This window comes from Anolis carolinensis, chromosome 3 (genome assembly GCF_035594765.1).
Source record: "Anolis carolinensis isolate JA03-04 chromosome 3, rAnoCar3.1.pri, whole genome shotgun sequence".
NCBI lineage: Eukaryota > Metazoa > Chordata > Lepidosauria > Squamata > Dactyloidae > Anolis > Anolis carolinensis.
This window is the reverse complement of record NC_085843.1, coordinates 43,400,350-43,421,235: the sequence shown is the minus strand read 5'-3', so window position 1 is coordinate 43,421,235 and position 20,886 is coordinate 43,400,350. Positions and strand designations below refer to the sequence as shown.

Genomic DNA, 20,886 nt, shown 5'->3' with positions numbered 1-20,886 from the left:
GGGGAGGATGCCTGGCTCGACAGCAGGACGTGTGAAAAAGATCTTGGAGTCCTCCTGGACACTTACTTACTTACTTAGGCGATCCCTCGTAGTTCGAGGACGATTGTCTTCCATCTCTGTTGTCTTGGGGGTGAGTTCTTAGGTGGCTGAAGAGACCTATTCTTGATCTGCATGTTCTCCCGCAGTGAGGATATCGGTTTCCAGGTGGAAGGCGGTCCCGGTCAGGGTTGGCTTGACGGGCCTTCCTCTTGGCACGTTTCTCCCTTGAGCCCTCCATTCGTGCCTCTTCGAACTCCGCAGCACTGCTGGTCATAGCTGACCTCCAATTAGAGCGCTCAAGCGCCAGGGCTTCCCAGTTCTCAGTGTCTATGCCACCGTTTTTAAGGTTGGCTTTAAGCCCATCTTTAAATCTCTTTTCCTGCCCACCAACATTACGTTTCCCATTCTTGAGTTTGGAGTAGAGCAACTGCTTTGGGAGATGGTGATTGGGCATTTGGACAACGTGGCCAGTCCAGCGGAGTTGATGGCGTAGGAGCATCGCTTCAATGCTGGTGGTCTTTGCTTCCTCAAGCACGCTGACATTTGTCCGCCTGTCTTCCTAAGAGACTTGCAGGATTTTTCTGAGGCAACGCTGATGGAAACGCTCTAGGAGTTGAGTGTGACGTCTGTAGACCGCCCACGTTTCGCTGGCGTAGAGCAGCGTTGGGAGGATGATGGCTTTATAAACAAGCACCATGGTATCTCTACAGATGTCCCGATCATCAAACACTCTCTGCTTCATTCAGAAAAATGCTGCGCTTGCAGAGCTCAGGCGGTGTTGTATTTCAGTGTCAATGTTGACTTTTGTGGAGAGGTGGCTGCCAAGGTTGCGGAAATGGTCAACGTTTTCTAATGTTACACCATTAAGTTGTATTCCTGGCATTGCAGACAACAAGTTAAACATGAGCCTACAATGCAATATGGCGGCAAAAAAAGCCAATGGGATTTTGGGCTGCATCAATAGGAGTCTAGTGTCTAGATCCAGGGAAGTCGTGCTCCCCCTCTATTCTGCCTTGGTCAGACCACACCTGGAATACTGTGTCCAATTCTGGGCACTGCAATTGAAGGGAGATGTTGACAAGCTGGAATGTGTCCAGAGGAGGGAGACTAGAATGATTAAGGGTCTGGAGAAGCCCTATGAAGAGCGGCTTAAAGAGTTGGACATGTTTAGCCTGCAGAAGAGAAGGCTGAGAGGTGACATGATGGCCATGTATAAATATGTGAGGGGAAGTCATAGGGAGGAGGGAGCAAGCTTGTTTTCTGCTGCCCTGGAGACTAGTACGCGGAACAATGGATTTAAACTACAGGAAAGGAGATTCCACCTGAACATTAGGAAGAACTTCCTCACTGTGAGAGCTGTTCAGCAGTGGAACTCTCTGCCTTGGCGTGTGGTGGAGGCTCCTTCTTTGGAGGCTTTTAGGCAGAGGCTGGATGGCCATCTATTGGGGGTGCTTTGTGGTTTTCCTGTTTCTTGGCAGGATGTTGGACTGGATGGCCCATGCACTCTCTTCCAACTCTATGATTCTACTCCGCCACTGAAACAACTCCACTGGCTGCCCATTAGTTTCTGGGCCCAATTCAAGGTTCTGTTTTGACCTTTAAAGCCCTACACTGCCTCGGTCCAGGATACCTGAGACACCGTGTCTCCCGTTACATCCCTAGGAGATCTTAGAACCAGCGAGGAGATTCTGGTGTCAACAATAGCCTCTTCCAATCTTCACCTCAAGCTTTTGAGGGAAGGTTCCTTTTCTGGGGTTGCGCCCAGGGGAATGCCCTCCCAGGGAAGAGCAGATCTGCCCATACTTTACTAGCCTTCAGAAAAAGTCTTAAAACATTATTTTCAAGAAAGCTTTTGGCTTATTTATTGTAATTAGATGTTGGCACCTAGGTGGCTTCTAGGCACCCTTAATTTTAGGATTTTATGTTTTTATCTTATGATACAGGTTTTAACATTCTTCAGCATTGTAAAATATTTGATTTTATTATGTATTGTTTTTAATGTTTGTATTGTTTTATTTTATTAATGCTGTTAGCCTTCTTGGGCCATTAAGTGGGGAAAGGCGGGATAGAAATCGCGTAAATAAATAAATATGAGGGAAAGCAAGGAAAGAAAAGAGAGAGGGAAAAGGTGTATGAAGCAAATGGAGGAAGGAGAGAAAGAGCCACCAAGAGCACCTGCCCAAAGAAAGTCGCCAGAATGTGGCCATGGAGACATTGTGAGGTGGGCCTTCTCAAAGCTGGAGAAGGGAGAAAGCAGGGGGGCAGCGATCCCAACACACCTGGGCAATGCTGAGCATATATCAGGCATGGGTAAAATTTAGCCCTCCGGGTGTTTTGGACTTCAGCTCTCACAATTTCTAACAGCCGGTAGGGTGTTAGGAATTGTGGGAGTTGAAGTCCAAAACATTTGGAGGACAGCAGTTTGCCCATGCCTGGTATATACACTAGTATATGAGTGTGTGTTTGTATGACATGAGGACAAAAATGTATTTTTTCCACTAGTAAACCAATTAAATGTAGGTAAACACAGGAAAGACATTAAGTAAAGATTCACCACGTGTTTTCTATGAACACTGAGTGTGTCCCTCACATATTTGAAGCATAAAAGTAGTATGTATTTCTAACCTGTTTTGCATATGTCAGACTGAACGTTTCATCTAATTTTATTTGTAGTCCTATACAAAAATGTGTCCTAGAAAGATCGGCAGGTTGCCTTACGCCAACTTCATCCTTTCATGCCAAAAATCCAGGTATATTTCCTTATGTTTGCCCATGTTGATAGCTATAAAAACAACAAAATTCAGTAAATGTAAAATGTCCAGTGTTCAGAAATAACACTGCTCAATGAAGCACCAATAAATCCAAACAAACTGTTCAAATAGTACTGATTTATTTACAATGGCAGTTTATAAACAGTTACACAAACGTCTTTACATAAACCTTATGAAAAAAAATATCCTTGCTGAAGTAGGCACAATGGAGGCCTTTCAAGAAATTTTATTTTGGTTTTAAAGGGGAAGGAGAGAAAGAAAAAGTAATACAACTCTTCTGGGGCAGGACTATAAATACAAGAGCATTGGCAGAGATGCAGTACATGCAATTCACCTTAATTCTTTTTTTTTTTTTGATGACTTGAGATATTTTTTTTAAAAAATGGGAGTTAGTTTCAGGGTTAAAGTGCCGCAACTTGATTCCTATTAAAAGCATAACCGAGGAATGCCAATTGCTATAAAGGTCAGGTTGATTTATTTTCTTATAATACAGTAAGAATACACTGTGGACTTGCAGATGTCATTCTTGTCAGCACAAACAGTTATATCGAACCATTATTCCCAAGTCATGCAGGCTTTCATGACAACATACACCTGCTTGCTCCAGGATCCTAAGTGCATTCAAAGTCAGTCTTAAACATTTGTAGTATATATGAATGCTACAGATTTGCAGCAGAATCTTACCAACCAGCAAAAACATTATTTTCAAAGAAACTTCAATAGGCAGATCTCAAAGAAAACAGATGCAATCCACACAAAATTATTTTGCTTCACTTTTGTTTAGTATAGCAACACAAAGATATCTTAGAGATTGCTGTTGTGTCATCATTATGGCCAAATCTCATATTTTATCATATGAAGCATGCATTGTGATTTCAGCTTCTACTGAAATGCTCCACTGGCCCAGGAAAAACATTTTTAATAACTCGGAGCACCAACCTGTGAGTGTAAACTTTTTAAAAGACTGTATTCAGTTTGGTATTTCAAGTTTTATAATATAAACCCATTTTTAATAACTTGATAGTGGAGATAAGACTTTAAAAACCATTTCAGCAGAACAATGTGTCTTCTAGATTGGTGAATTCTAGATTGGTGAATTACAGCATTCTTTTTGTGTTGGTTCCCAACTTTGAGTAAACAGAACCCCCCCCCCTCTAGTTTCTATAATTTTTCTTGTGTTATTCCTTGATATTACACCCATCAGATCAAGCCAAATACTCAGTGCTGATGGCTTTAAAAAAAAACATTTTTCTAGTCCTCAATGTTTAACACAAGAACAATATTTTCCAAATATTTAGAAGTGCTGCGTGGCTTCAACACAATTCTTCAGACATTTTTGACTTCTGTGTCAAGTCCTCTTCTTAAGAGCAGGTCAGCTCTTATGAAACTAATTAAAAATAACTGACTTTAATAATAAACAACTTTTCCAAAATCCAAGAATGTTAAAGAAAAATACTTAAAAATTCATTCAAAATGTATAATTTACCCCTATTTTAACCCTGCTATCCAGGCACTCCCCTCAGTAAACTGAAATGTCGTCCCAAGTGAGTATTCAGTGGGAACAGAGTCATTTTAAGTCCATAGAGAGTTTCTTGGTTGTCCATTTCTTTGAAGACACCACTGAGAAAGTCTTTTCTTATTAGCTTTCCAGGGCATCCAGAACTTTCATAATCTGTTGTTTTATGGCTTTGGTAGCATCACCTGCATTTGGAATCAAGTACCTTGAAAATGGAGAAGGAAGACTATTAACTAACAGAATGAATCAATTATACTGTCTATCAATGAATGGAACTACAAAAACATTAAAAACATTATTTTATAAAAGCTATCAATGCAATCCTAGATATGCCTAGTCAGAAGTATGTCAATTGAATTCAATAAACCTTTATTTCACTTTATGTGGGTACAGGAGTGTTATATACATTTTAAAAAAATGTCTACATATATTTTATCAGAAAATTCAGTTACACATAGTAAGGTCCTATTATTAGAAGATGATTCCTCATTTTATGTTTTAGATGTATGTTTTTTTTTCCTTTTCATAACCTTTTATACCTATCTACACACATTTTTACACGCTTGAAAGCTGTAATGTAGAGACTAAAAACAAAACAAAAAATCCCACAGGCTTTTGTGGGCATCTTTTCATCAGATGCCTCTCCCACCTAAAATAAGTTGTTCAGATGTTGCAAGTCTCTTTTTGGTTGATTGTGCTGAAATGGAAAAATGTGACTTGCTCTGTGGAGAATTCTGGGCAAGTGATGTATTTAGGTAGGTTAGCACATATTTCTACCACACAGCCAAATAATGTACTCATGTTTCTTAACTTATTTGTTTTTTATCGTGTCAGAAGTGATTGAGAACACACTGCAAGTCGCTCCTGGTGTGAATGAATCGGCCGTCTACAAAGACATTGCCCAGGGGACGCCCAGATGTGTTATCATCCTGTGGGAGGCTTTTCTTATGTGCCCTTATGGGAAGCTGGGACTGACAGACGGGAGCTCACCCCATCTCATGGATTTGAACTGCTGACCATCATTATGTCTCTTAATGATTATGGCCATTTAGTTTATTTAAATTATTACTAAAAAATCTATTACAGCTGAGAGACCTGTAATGTAGTTTCTGAGAAAAAACAAATTGGCCTTCCAAAGAACAAAATGTAACATGGTATGCTAAGTATGGCTCGTAATTAAACTTCCCCAAAAGCACATACCATCCTAGAAGAAACTGCATTTCAAATGAAGGATTATGTGTTGCTGAATTAAAATCAAATAACAATCTTACCTCTCAACTGCCAAAATCTCTATGCCAGATGTGGTGGTATTTCCATACTTAAACGTTATCAATTCAGGGTGTTTTTTCTTGGATGTGATTTTAATGACGGAGCTCAAAGCCTGTCGAGACTGTATGTAAGCGAATCCCTTTCGAGAGAGAATTTCCCTCAAACAGTACATATGTGTTGCAGTTACTAGAAGATGACTTGAAAAAAGTAAACAACAACAACAAATGTTAGTGAGAGAAGAACTGTGTTTTTTGCAGCAGAGGGGGAATAAACTACAGTACAAGTCTAAAAACCGTTGTAATCACATGTACAGTATTATACTCCTTTCAGAACTCAAACATTGTCACATTTCTGACAGAATATAGGCAGATACCAGGAACTGTATGATATACTTCAGAGGAAGGAACTGGTAATGTTTGTATTGTTTTATTTTATTAATGCTGGTAGTAAAGCCACCTCTGAGTACTCCTTGCCTTAAAAAAGTTATACAATTCAGGGGTTGCCATATATTGACAGTTGACTTGAAGGTAGGTGGACACAAACACACACACTTATTTACATTCTAGGTGCTATTGTTTCCTTTCCTAGTATGAAACACAAGGTGTCTCTTCATCTATAGTCCCACTACCATGTATTCTGCCGTGAAATTACTTCATTTTATTTATTTATTTATTATGTTTATTTATATCATGCTTTTTCTCTCTCCATACAGAGACTCAAAACTGCTCATAACGAAAAACATTTCAATATAACTTAAAATATGCAAATATACAAATATTAAAACGGGATTAAACAACATTAGTATTTAAAAAATCGAGGTTAAAACCATAAAAGCATATAAAATCACAGCAGCCCTTGATGGTCTTAAACACCTTCATCTTTAAAAGGCTGCCTGAATAAAAGGATTTTAGTCTGCTGCCGGAAGGACAGCAGGGAGGGGGGTATTCTGGCTTCCCTGGGCACACAGTTCCAGAGTTGAGGGGCAGCCATCGAGAAAGAAGGCCCGCTCTCTCATCCCCACCAACCGAGCTTGAGATGGAGGTGGGACTGAGAGAAGGGCCTCTCCTGAAGATTTCAGGGCTCGGGTAGGTTCATACAAGGGAATGTGGTTGGCCAAACAGCCTGGACCTGAACTGTCTAGAACTTTAAAGGTCATTACTAGCATTTAGAATTGTGCCTGGTAACAGACTGGCAACCTGTGGAGTTGTTGTCCACTCTGCAGCCTGTTAGCAACCTGGCTGCAGCTCTTTGGACCAGCTGAAGTTTCCAAGCACTTTTCAGAGGCAGCCCCACATAGAGTGCATTACAGTAATCCAGACAGGATGTAACAAAGGCGTGTACCACCGTAGCCAGATCTGGTTTCTCAAGAAATGGGCGCAGTTGGCATACCAGTTTGAATTGTGCAAAGGCCCTCCTGGCCACTGCCGATACCTGGGACTCCAGGTTTAGCACTGAGTCCAGGAGGATCCCCAAACTGCAGACCTGTGTCTTTAGTGGGAGTGTGACCTCATTCAGCACAGGCTGGATCCCTATTCCTGGATCTGCCTTACGATTGGCAAGGAGTACCTCTGTCTTGTCTAGATTAAGTTTCAATTTGTTTGTCCTCATCCAGTCCATTACTGATTACAGGTACTGGCTTGAGGTCAGGACAGCTTCCTTGGCTTTAGGTGGAAAGGAGTAATAGAGTTGGGTGTCATCTGCATATAGCTGGCACTGAACTCCAAAACTCTAGATGGCCTCTCTCAGCGGTTTCATGTACAGTGTATGTTGAACAGCATGGGGGACAAAATGGAACCCTGAGGAACCCCCTCAGGTCAACAGACAGGAGTTTGAACAAAAGTCCCCCAGGACCACCTTCTGGGTACGGTCCTCCAAGAAAGAACGCAACCACTGTAAAGCTTGCTGTGAAAATCTACAAAGCATCAATTCAGGCAAAAAATAAAAATAAAACAAAAAACAACTCAAAATACAACAAAACAGTAGCCTATCATGCTAGTAGAAAGCTTAAATTTTAGCATTTTGCCAACAATAAAAGTGAGAACTGGACTTGATGCCAACCCTGTTTATTCTGAAATCAGTTCCACTGAGATTGGAAATCTATGGCTCAGAGTCTATGTGCTAAACACACTGACAAGTGGGTATCATACAGATTTGCTTCTTGAGAGGAACAGCAACTGTTGGTTACGTATTTTCTAGCATCTAAAGAGCAACAGCTATTTGGTGAAAAAGTAATTAAGTCTATTGAATACATTTATGTACTTGTATGGTTATCAACTTGATCAATGATTATAATCTCAGTGCACCAATACCTTGAAAACATATTTCCGTTTTCTCTCACTTCATTACAAGGGAAATGATACTTGATGTCTGGTTTATTTATCCAAGTCTGAATGTTGACAATCTCTTTCCGATCATCATCCGACATTGAAGAGATATCAATTTCATCTGGTTAGAAAAGAAAAGAGTAAAATTAAATGGAAACTCTGAAGATGCCAACATGGTCTCAAAAATAATGTTCACATTCTTAATTTGAAATTTCTGAAATGGACAATACAATATCTCAATGAGTTTTAAAACTGTAAAATAAAATAATTTTTGCATGTATATCTTTGTCACTCACTTCAGAAGTTTTTTCATGAAGATTGGAAGTATTATTGCTTTAAAAAACTGCACTTTTGATTACGTTAACATTTATTAATATCACAGAAACAGACACCAACACAACATATATGTGTTTGTCAAATTGAAGCCATCTTTTCAGTCAATCAACAATTCACTCAGATGTAATCCTGTTACATTTAAATGAATTTATTCCAAATTAGAGATGTAAGTTTTGAATCAAAATTATTTTAATAATTTAACCTGGCTATCTATTGACGTTGCAGCAACGGATTTTTAATTACTGGTATATCAATTTTGATATGAAGCAAACAAGGATGCACAATTTGGAAGAAATTTACAGGGTCTAGCTTTTTATAAGTTAAAATATCTATATTATTTCAACAACAGGGTACAAAGTATACAGCATTTTCGTTTCTTGTGTATTGTCACCACGGTTATCAGCAGCTATGCATCTGACTTACTCAGTTTCCCATGTGAGCAATTTCCTTATCCAATTTTTCCATTCTATTTATGTGTCCTAATTATCCAATATAATATGTTGCAATCCAATCAATGCAACAGAGCTCCACAACAGTGCAGTTCAATCCTCAAAGCAACTATAAATATCATATGGGAGGCTGTTCAGCTGTCATTCCTTAGTGATTTCAGATCACATGTCCAGTTTTGCAAACAAAAGGTTCTAGAGGCTCAGCTCATAAATGCACTAAACCAATTGACAATTACTTCCTCCCTTCATTCACAAAAGCAAGACCTTTTAAAATATTATGAGAGAGCTAATGTTCATCTGCTAACCAGCTCTTCTTTTGTCATCTGTTGTTTCTAAAGGCTAATGTTGTCCTCTCCACACATAAGAGAAATACCACCATCTCCCAGCAAAAAAAGAAAGATGATAAAAGCAGGTAAAAAAATTTAATTCAGCATTGGTCCTGCTGGATTATAAAGCAGTGCTTTCAAAATGCTCTATGATACCTTGCTATTTTTTCAAGTTTATTAAGTGGTCCAATACCAGAATATCAGGAAAGGTGCAGGAGAGTATCCTAGGCTCTAGTCTTCATTCATATGAGGCAAAGTGAAATCTACACGTACTCAATTCTCTATAAGTAATGAGCAAATGACCTAGAACATACTCCAGAATTTGCAGCTGGGATATACTGTAATTATATAGAGGCTCCTCACCAAATTCTCCTGAGTTGAAAGTCTGAAAGTATGGTGTTAGGTTTATAAACATTTGAAACATATTGTGATAGATATATCTATACTTGGGAACTAGGCCTCAGTATTTTAATAGTACAGTTGTTCCTCAACTTTTGCAGGGATTACAGGTATAGCCTCAGTGAAAGTGGAAAAACTGCAAATATATTGGGGGGAGGTCAATGGGACAGTTCTAGGGGATGGGAGGCTATCCACTGTGGTCTCTAACCACCACTTTGTTTATCCTGTGGATCCTGGTTCCTTTTCCTCTTCCTGCATGCTGGGAGTGTCTATAGTGCTCAGGCAAAGAAAGGTAGATAGCAAGCAGAAGTTAAAACACTTGGCAAACAGGAAAAGGAAGAGAAAACTGATGCACCGGGTAAATGTTATTGCAGAAAGGTGTAGGGCTGGTTCCTCCTCTTCTTTTTGTATGTGTGTTTCTGGTTCCCAGTACTTCCCTTTCTTTGCCCACTTGAAACAGTCATTAATAGCATACAATGAAGAGGAGGAAGATTAGCTAGATCTGCAAGGCAAGTGAAGTGGCACCTGAGGGTGGCTCCTCCTCATCCTGCATGCCGTGTGTGTCTGTTTTGCCTAGGCAAAAGAAGGAAGATACTTGAAGGAACAGAAATACATGGCAAACAGGAAGAAAAGGAGAAACAGTCCCCCCTACACATACCTACCTAATTATTTACCCTGAATCAATCTGAATTTTGGGAGGTGAGGGTGGTGGTAATAACTTGTGAATAACCAAAACAACTGTAAAACCCTCAAAAGTTGATGGATGGCTGTATTTATGACCTCTCTTTGTAATCATGAGCTGGTTACCCAACCGGGACAATACATTCCAGATACAAATATTTTGCTACTGTACCAGTATCATATTCTTCTTCATCCCCGATGCTAAAAACAGGCTTCACACCACGGTAAGGTTTTCCCAATCTGTCACTGCTGCTGACATGTCTATTGCCGGAGGATGGACATGGGGAGAAGGAAAGAAAGAAAAAACACACAGCATGTTTAAAAGACAGAAATGATCACAGCATCTTTTCCAAAATAGCATGCAATGGGGCCAAAACATGAATGCGCATGTGAAGCCAAAGAATTCCAGATGACGAAAGATAGCCGTGAGAGTGCTGCGAGTGACAAACCAAACCAAGCTGAATTAGTGAAAGCAGGCAAGAAGGTTATCAAAAGGGCTGACTAGTATTTGTGCGGTCTACTTTGGAAATCAGGTCCAAGAGCGTTCTCAGTCAGCATTGCCAGAATTATCTTTCTAACAACTGAAAGAACTTATGGGAAAAGTTTGATACATGTTATGGTTTTCTTAAAATACCTGAGCATTTAAGTGCGTTTACTCCCAAAAGCAGAACAGTTTGGGTATTTAAAACCTTGAGAGTATTTAAATGTTAGTTTGACCAAGAACCGTCACACCAGACAGTAGAACAGGCTTGAAAGGTACAATGAGAACAATAGCATTGTTTCCAGAATTTTTTTCTTGGGCTTGTATCCTGCTCATTCATCCTTTGCTCAATGTAATTTGTCCAATGAAACAAACACAACTTTAAAGAAGCACATTTCTATCTTGTTATTCATGCTCTAGAAATTAAAGCAGCTTATTCTAGTTCAATTAAATATTTTTACAAGTCTGCTTTTGAAACTGAATCTAATTCTGCATGTAACTCCATACTATTCTTGAAATAGAGATCACTGAATAAATTTAAAAATTGTATTTATATACTATAGGTAGTAACATTGGGAATGATTCTCTTCCTGAAAACTTTCTCCCCCTAGGATTTGGGACATTAAAACAGAGAGTACTTGGGAAAGTCAAAGTAAACATGCTGCCCAAATAAAGCATGATAAGAACTGCTTATTAGTAACATGAGACAAAAAGCATCAGTAACACTGACAATGTTCACATGAAATGCTTGCTGTGAGAGACAGGGATAGGTACTACGTATATGCCTTACAACTAACCATATCCAACATTTTCTTGAGATTAGCATTAAGAATATTGCTTAATATTTTAATGGCCTCCTCCATCTTAATAATTTTAATATGAAGTCCTCGTTCTAGTCTCTCTTAGAAGCCTGGTCTACCCAGTGCCTAATCCTTGCTTCCACTAGCTATAGTTTCCTATCTTAATTGGCTAGGATTGAACAATAACTATAATTTAACTTGATGAGCCAAGGCATATCCATAGAAAAACAGCGCAAGGAAAACATCAATGCAAACCAAAAGTAAGATATTTTTCAGCCACCAGCTCTGAGCTGTGGAACACTTAAAACCGCAATATTGAAAAATCAGCTATATTTAAGAGCTATGTTTTGAAATGAGCATTGCATTTCGTGTTTATGGTTGTTCTGAATTTTCCTTTTGCAGAACACTTGTTATGGGCCTTCAAGGCATTTCCAACTTACGGTAATCGTAAGGTAGTCCTATCATGGGGTTTCTTGGCAAGATATGTTCAGAGGAGGTTTGCCTTTGCCCTATGGCTATGGCTGCGTAGGATTTCAAACCCTGGCCTCTAAGTTTATAGTCCAACATTCAAACTGCTACACCATCTTGGCTCCTTTTTCAAAGTAGGCTGTTCTGAAATTATACCTGTTATATTCTGATCTCATTTTATGTATAAGTAATACTACAAACATTATCTGACTCTGTCCTGACAGGCCAAAGCCATCACAAATCGTTCATTTGTGTAATAAAAAACAGGGACACACTACAGTAGAGTCTCACTTATCCAAGCTAAACGGGCCTGCAGAAGCTTGGATAAGCGAATATCTTGGATAATAAGGAGGGATTAAGGAAAAGCCTATTAAACATCCAATTAGGTTATGATTTTACAAAGTAAGCACCAAAACATCATGTTATACAACAAATTTGACAGAAAAAGTAGTTCAATACGCAGTAATGTTATGTTATAATTACTGAATTTACGAATTTAGCACCAAAATATCATGATATATTGAAAACATTGACTACAAAAATGGCTTGGATAATCCAGAAGCTTGGATAAGCGAGGCTTGGATAAGTGAGACTCTACTGTACTTAGAACTTAATTTTAAATATATTTGCAACATAATCTAATGTTATAGCCAACAGACTATATTAACATTCATTAGAAAAATGACTATAGTTGAAATGACACCTTGTTCTAAAGCATAACTTATCCTCCTTCATTATTATGTAATTGTACTGCCTGCTGATCATATAAAAGTCAATCTATTCCTTTTAAATAGACAACTCCACAACTAGAAAATCAGTTGTGAGTCTAATTTGATGATAAAAACTCTGATCTATCCACTGCTGTTTAAGTCTTTGTCCTCCAACAACTACACTATACATTACTGCAACACTACATATTCCAGAGGAACAAAACACACAAAGTCAAGCAGGACTTTGCTCCAGTGTGTGAAACCATTGCTGGTACTAAAGAGTCCTCAAATTATGGATTTACCTTCTCAAACCTTGAAAGTTCTCAAGACACACTAGAATATAGTCCTTATCCTCATCAGCCAACATAACCCAAGAAGGAAAGGAGCAGCAAACCCACTGTTCCTACAATGTATTATAATTCTCAACATGCAACTCCTATCCCATTAACAGGGCCCATATGCACCAAAAAACATAAAGAAATACTTTTAACACCTTTCATAAAATTTCAGTGTCCATGTCTCATCTGAAGATAGACACCAAGAATTCACCTAGTGAGGACATTTGGTGTCTTTTCTTTTTCATAAGATACTCCTATGAATTCTCTGCTTCTTCAGCAGAGATATGCATAAGTCTTTCCTAATACATAGAGTCATTTTGTCTATACATTCATTCAAGCCATGATTAAACCAAGACATTTCTAATTAATCATTCCTTCCCATTTTGTCTGGCCTGGGAAACAAAGGTTAGCAAACCAGAATATTAAATATAATATGATTAAGGTGATGTTTTAATATACGATTTATTCTGAGGCTGGTTTAAAACAGGACACTAAGTGAATTAGACACAGTGCTGGTTTGACTGCTGCATACTATGAAGAGAAAGATCAAGATTCAGACTTGACAAAAAACTCTAAATGCAAGAGCATCAATCAGCATTATAAATGGTATGATAAAACAAAGTGAGAAAGACCGAAAATATTAATGAATATGAACAAATACTGTATGTACAACCTTTTTTCTATCTAGATTCCAAACAACAATGAAATGCATTGACAGCTTGACGTGAAGTAGTTTTAAAAATAATAATTTGAGAAAGATTGTCAGTGTAACCAATGCTTAAAAACATTGTGAAGTCATGCTAAAAAAGGACAAAGGCGGTTTTACTCAGATGTTTCTGTACAATAGCTTACCGCAATACACTTGCACTCTCGGGCCAGGAAAGATTGAAAGAAACTCTACAGCAAATTAGGGCAGAGGACAGAACAAAGTCATTAAAATATATATATGAGAAATAATATCTGACTTATTTTTATTTGGAAGTAGTGTGCCAAGACGATTTTTGAGGTCACAGAGAAGGGAGCATAAGGAGATTTGAAAAATAAATGCTTCTAGGACAAGCATGGGCAAACTTCAGCCATCCAGGTGTTTTGATTTCAACTCCTACAATTCCTAACAGCCTACCAGCTGTTACGAAATGTGGGAGTTGAAGTCCAAAACACCTGGAGGACCAAAGTTTGCCCATGCCTGTTCTAGGAGCCTTAACAAAAACTGCATCTTTCATAAAAAGATGAATATTTTAGGACTTTCAGGAAAAGTAGCTGGAGCTTTGGTTTTTCCATATTGATAGAAATGTCAGTTTTAGCTAAATCCTCACACTCTTATTTGGAGGTATGAATGATTAATGATAACCTTCTCCTGAGTTCACAGAAAGAATGCTAATATTTATAAATTACGTTACAATGAGTTGCATGTTAAACTGGTATGTCTAAGCCATTTTCAAAATAACACATAAAAAGAGAAGGAAATTAAACATGAGATTTGTCTTTAGGTACAAAGATAAATTAAACATGAGACTGATCTTTAGGAAATTAAACAGTATTATTTGTTTTTAATCCTGCTTTTCTCCCATGGGTGGGATTCAAAGCGGTGTGATATGAGATTCCTCTTTAGGTCCATTCTCAAAGTGTTGAAAGATTAGCTCAGTATCTTTTGGGGTACCACAAGTATTACACAGAAGTGAAATAGGAAGCTCTGAAATGGTGAACAATGAAGAGCCAGTGCTTTTAACAGAAACTCTGCAACTGCTGTATTTCTACAGGTTATTTTGATTATTTCAAAGCAAGTGGCTTAACCTTACTATTTGTAAATTGCTTTTTTACATAATTAAACAGTGTATCCTTTTGGACATTTACTCAAAACATAAATCTCACTGAGATCAACAGAACTAACTTGTGAGTACATGTATACTACTGCAGCCATTAAACATCAAAACAAATCAGGCAAAAATAACTCACCTATCTACAGGAGTTGATGTGTTTTCAATAAAACTAATAACTTTTTCTTTCACGTTTACAGATCTAGTCTTCAAAGCTTCAGTCATCTTGTTTACCAAAGATTTGACACCTTTCCCATCACTTGAACCATTGGGAGAATCACCCTGCAAAAGCAGAATCTCTAATTGTTAGGTCTAAAGCAGTGATTCCCAAACTTATTTGGCCTGCCGCCCCCTTTCCAGAAAAAATATGACTCAGCGCCCCCTGGGGGTGGCTCCTGCTCAAGACGGCAGGGCTGAGCCTCTCCCCTAGTCCAAGATGCAGAGCTGGGAGGTGGGCGGGGCCACAAATGCGCGGCCAGGACTGGGATGGGCAGAGTTGCGAGCTCTGATGCAGGGCTGAGCTTCTATCCCTGTCCTGCAGCGCCTGCCAGGACACAGGGGGCGGGGCTAGAGGAGGGGGCGGGGCCTCTTCCCAAGTGCCTGACGGGGCTGAACCTCTATACCCCGCCCCTGTGTTCTAATGTGCACCTCAGGGGAGGTATATAGAGGCTCAGCCCTGTCTTGCACTCTTGGGAAGAGGCCACGCCCCCACCCCTAGCCCCGCCCTAAAAGTCCTAAAAGTCCAAAAGGCCTCTCAGGAGAGGTGTAGAGGCTCAGCCTTGTCTCGGGTTCTTGGAAGGAGGCCCCGCCCCCTTCCCTAGCTCCACCCTCTGTATCCCAACAAGCGCCTCAGGAGAGGTATAGATTTCAGCCCTATCTCGGGCTCTTGAGAAGAAGCCACACCCATTCTTCTAGCTCTGCCCCGTCTGTCCTAACAGGCACCTCAGGTGCTCAGCCCTGTCTCCGGCACTTGGGAAGAGGCCCCGCCCCTCCCCTGGCCCCACCCCGTATCCTAATAGGTGCCATCACTGCCCCCCTGGATCGCTGCAGCGCCCACCAGGGGGCGGTAGCGCCCAATTTGGGAATCACTGCTCTAAAGCAATCTCTGATTTGTAAAATATAATCTCTGTCAAGGTTTATTGATACCGTGAACTTCAAAAATGGAGCACAAGCTAAGTTAAAGAACAAAACTGGCAAAGGCTATTTTTTTGACCTACAACTTCCAGAATTCCCAGCTACTGTGACCCACGGGTCCTGCTACCTGGAGAGTTCTAGTAATAGTAACAATTTTAAAAATGTGTTAAAAACATACCATTTTACAAGCTTTATTAAAAAGATAATATCTAAGACAGCAGATTTTTTGTTTGTGTGGTTACAGGAGGTCAGTTGCATTCTGTATACAATAGTTGCATTTACTTTTCTCTTACTGAGAGGCAGAAGTGACCATTCCTATTCCAAAATTATCATGGGAAAATAAAATAAAGAGGAAGAAAAAAGGCACCTCTTTAGGCTATAGTATGTAATGTGACCTGCAAAATCTTCCATGGGGATGACTTTTGCAAGCAAAACTGCCTTGCTTCTGAATGAGTAATAAGATCTGAAACAATCAATTGAACCATTAGAATTAAGAAGTATACTTACATCAACTAAGGAGTTAATGCTACTTTTTGAGCCCGAAGTACTAGCAATCCAGTGGCCATATCCATTTTCTGGTCCTTCCACATTAATGTCTGCTAAGTGCTGTTGTAGTGCTGAGAGAAAGATAATTTCAAACATATAGTATCAATACAGCAATATTGTGTGTTTCATTGCAGTAACAGTACCCATACTTATTTAAGTGAAGCTGATTGATGCATTAAAAGTATAAACAATATAACTAATATATTATATATATCATGTTTCCTCAATCTGGTGAACTCCAGGCATTCTGGACAAGTTTCATCAATCCAAAAGCGTGGGACTATAGGAGAAGGGACATTGGGCCGATTTGAGTAGTAATCTTAAAAAAAGTTAGGGGCATGCCACCTTCGAGATGTCTTCTAAACCATTTAAAAATATAGAAATAGTTAAGTAGTCTTTAAAACTTCTACTGTTTTAACATCTATAACATACTTAACCATGACAAAATACTCAAGAAAAACTTCACACAGTGAAGCAATCTGTATGCAAGCAATGCACAAGAAAAAGAAAAATTGCATATTAGGATTCTCAAGCAATTCCAATATGTGATTTAATGAGTATAAATCACATATAAAAGGACAAAAATCTGGGAGTAAATGAAATCTTACCCATAAATCCTCCTTTAGCGATGCTTACATATTCTTTATTTTTCTGTAATGAGAAAATTGTGATAATATTTTTTATATATTTTCCAAGGCAAATATAATATTTTCAAATGTCTAATGTTAAAAATACAACTAAATTAGTTTTATGCTCCCACATATTTGTGTATCTGACAACGAGCATATATGTTTCCAAATGTATAGTTGCAAAACTACGCACAATATCTGGAGATCTCACTTTGAGAGATGTGGAATATAAATTCAATAAATACATTAAAAGTACATAATTTAAGTTGCAGAAATTGAAGATAGAGAAAAATATCTTATTTCAATTCTGTAAAAACAAAAAATACAGCAACTTTAGTATACGCATGATTAAGCCACATGCACATCGACTGTTACAACAGTCCAAAAGGATGGGCTATATCTACAGAAATAAACCTTAAAGGTGTTGTATTTGTCTTACTCCATGGATACTAACTATAAGAATGCTGTAACCTTATGACACTGGTGCTAGACAAAACAAGAAATACATTAATGTACTTTAAATACAAGGCATGCTGATATTTGAAACATACCTGTAAGAAGTGTGCCAGTACCATGTTCATGTACATATCCTCCTCTTCTCGTCCACTTCCCATGAAACAAAGGTGCTCTCCGCTTGCTATTGAGCCAGACTCAAGGGACTGTTTCTGTGCTTCTAACAAGGACTTTACAGACTGGGCAAATTCTGAGGGATTCTGGAGCATCTGAGAAACAATTCAAAGAACATGATTATTTCTTGCACGTCTACTCAGTTGCTGATGGAGAAAGAAATTAACTAAATACAGTAGAGTCTCACTTATCCAACGTTCTGGATTATCCAACGCATTTTGGAGTAAATGTTTTCAATGCATTGTGATATTTTGGTGCTAAATTTGTAAATACAGTAATTACTACATAGCATTAATGTGTAATGAACTACTTTTTCTGTCAAATTTGTTGTATAACATGATGTTTTGGTGCTTAATTTGTAAAATCATAACTTATTTTGATGTTTAATAGGCTTTTTCTTAATCTCTCCTTATTATCCAACATATTCGCTTATCCAACATTCTGCCGGCCCATTTATGTTGGATAAGTGAGACTCTACTGTACTTAAAAACATTTTGATGTATTTATAAATAAGAGATAAAATAATGTCTGCCTTGCAAATAGCTTTAAAGAGTTTTCCATCTACTTCATTACATTTTTCTATCAAATTCCAGTAAGCGTCAGTGGGCTTATTGTACAGACATAATTTACAAAAAACTAAACAGCTCATTGGAAATAAGCTAATGTCAACAGTATGAAATTTATACTATAAAGCAAAAATCATAAAACCAAATACTTCTTTATCTTTATTTTGAAAACTCTGGAGCCTAAATTACTAGTCTCAACAACCACAGACCCTCTGCAGTTATGAGGCCTGAATTCAGGCACTGATTTAATGGAACTATTCTAACTGGGATTAATTCATGTTTTGGATTCCATTCCTTGTTTGATCAATTTAAGGAAATTCAAAAGCAGGCATCTTAAACTGCCAGAAAACATGCTTACCAAGTCTGAGTCTAAATGAAATGCTGTTGATAAATGCCCGGCATTATACTGTTCTGCAGGACGACAATCCACCACAAAGAACCTCACTCCTTCCTGGAATAAGAATATTTGAATCATGTCACTTTACTAATATGCACATTTCCATTTGAAGCTTGTTATACCCATTCAATCTAAAGTGAGGGAAAGGACCCAAAATGTTCAAAATAGCCAAGAACATACCTCAAAAAACATTTTCTTTTAAATAGCAAGTTCTTACATATCTCACAGATTTTTGTTAAGCACCCTTCATTAAAAAAGTTTGCTATGACTACATATGGGCATAGGTTTCCATTCTTCATTTGTTATGGATGAACTTGCACAGTTCTTGAGTTTCTGGTCAAGGGTTCCCACAAGTTAGAAGAAATTTTCAATAGGCAGATATTTTCATCAAGCATGGAAGTTTCAATACAATTAATGTAGCTTTATGTTTAGAAAGACGACCACTTTATAAGTTTCTGCATGTCTTATCCACACTTATTTTTGTATCATATTTTCAGATTTTTTACAAGCATGGCCATTTTAATTTATCAATGGGAAAATAGCAGAAGACAATTATTATTCTAATACTTTTGTTTCCCACTGAAGAGGTATACATTATTCAAAATAGTGTTATTAAACATTGTCATTTTGTTGTTATAACTGATAAGGCTTCTCCTTCTTACATTTATTTTATAGTTTGTCTTTGGATTTTTATACAACCTCGTATATGCAAGGTCATGAAAAATTAAAACAGGAGGGATAAATTTTGACAGTTACAGCACAAGCCTACACACGTCTACTCAAGCATTAAATCCTACTAAGGTTATTAGCAGTTACTTGTGTGCAGATGAGCATAAGATTGCTGCTAGACATCATTCTTCTGTAAAGCTGATTTACATTATAAAGTGGCTGAATAGATAAAAAACAAAGAGCTTGGTTTTATCTAGGTTTTAATGGTAACCACAAATGTATTTAGAACAACACTCCATGTGCCATTAAATGTATTCAAGCTATTACTTCATGTGCCTTCACAATTTACCTTATTCATTAACTGCACAGAGAGTCAATGTGGCACAATAGTTAAAAGCATTAGATTAGTGTCAAGGGGCTGGAAATATTCTACTTCCAAGGCCCTGCTCATTAATGAAGCATCTTAGCTGAGCTTAGCTCAATCACATGTTTATTGTGGGGCTAAGAGTAAGTTGGGCAGAACCACTTATGCAGTCTTTATTTCCTTGAGAAAAAGCAGTAATAGAAATGTGGTTTTATTTTTTTCCTCATCTGTGGATAAATGCTTCAAACTTACTGACCCCTTGCTGTTGATTTGCTTGAAGAATCTCTGATACAGAAACGGCTAGACACAGTGCTTGACTCAAATCTGAATCATCATCTTTGAGACCCAACAAACTGCTGCCAAATAGACTATGATTATCCTGCAATGGCAAGAAAAAACAGCATTTATGTTCAACACTAAAACTCTGTGTGGTATAAAAACACCAAACAAATTCCAAGACTTAATTCCTCTTATTTGGAACCCAAGGAGCCCCCGGTGCCACAGTGGGTTAAACACTGAGATGCTTAACTTGCTGACCAAAAGGTTGGCGGTTTGGAGCTGGGGAGTGGGGTGAGTTCCCGCTGTTAGACCCAGCTTCTGCCAACCTAGCAGTTCAAAAACATACAAATGTGAGTAGACCAATACGTACCGCTCCAGCAGGAAGGTAACTGCGCTCCATGCAGTCATGCTGGCCACATGACCTTGGAGATGTTTACAGATAATGCCAGCTTTTTGGCTTAGAAATTGAGATGAGCACCAACCCCCAGAGTTGGACATGACTAGATTTAATGTCAGGGGAAAACCTTTATCTTTACATTTTATTTGGAACCCTTTTATGAAAGCCGACAATAAGAAGTGAAAAGGGAATGCACCTCATAAATGTAACTGTACTGTAATTTACCACTCTTACTGTGTAAGTTCCTTTTCCTATTTAGTGTGCCAAAAGCACTCCTGTAATTCAAAACCAACAGATGACATGACTGCTGTGCATGATATATTTTGGAAAAATAATTCCTGGGCTGTGCCTTTCAACAGTTCCTGCTAGCAGAGATAATGATACTCTTGCCAACTCAAGCTGCACCTGGAAATCATATATTATGACTATCACTAGCAATTCTGTTTCTGGCTCAGATTTTGTGGGATGTGATTCCCAAAATTGCAACACACATGGTGCTGTCATCTCACAGCAAACATTCCATCAGGCTGTAGTGTCTGTCCACTGGTTCTGCA

The 20,886-nt window shown here is 38.4% G+C and overlaps 1 protein-coding gene across 2 annotated transcripts in view; it reads right to left on the bottom strand.

The window, feature by feature from the left end:
* Positions 1–2,912: 2,912 nt before the first annotated feature.
* The window catches only part of tbc1d23 (TBC1 domain family member 23), a 38,684-nt gene continuing 20,710 nt past the window's right edge, over positions 2,913–20,886 (bottom strand). The window contains exons 9-19 of one of the 2 annotated variants that reach the window (XM_003219205.4): positions 19,913–20,035; positions 18,585–18,677; positions 17,585–17,755; positions 17,013–17,055; positions 16,366–16,475; positions 14,864–15,006; positions 13,760–13,804; positions 10,283–10,371; positions 7,905–8,040; positions 5,598–5,792; positions 2,913–4,531 (exon numbers count right to left, since the gene is read on the bottom strand). In XM_003219205.4, the coding sequence (XP_003219253.1) occupies positions 4,450–4,531; positions 5,598–5,792; positions 7,905–8,040; positions 10,283–10,371; positions 13,760–13,804; positions 14,864–15,006; positions 16,366–16,475; positions 17,013–17,055; positions 17,585–17,755; positions 18,585–18,677; positions 19,913–20,035 (1,230 nt within the window). In that variant the 3' untranslated portion in view covers positions 2,913–4,449. The remainder of the gene's footprint in view (positions 4,532–5,597; positions 5,793–7,904; positions 8,041–10,282; positions 10,372–13,759; positions 13,805–14,863; positions 15,007–16,365; positions 16,476–17,012; positions 17,056–17,584; positions 17,756–18,584; positions 18,678–19,912; positions 20,036–20,886) is intronic. The other variant, XM_008107822.3, reaches the window with a different exon arrangement.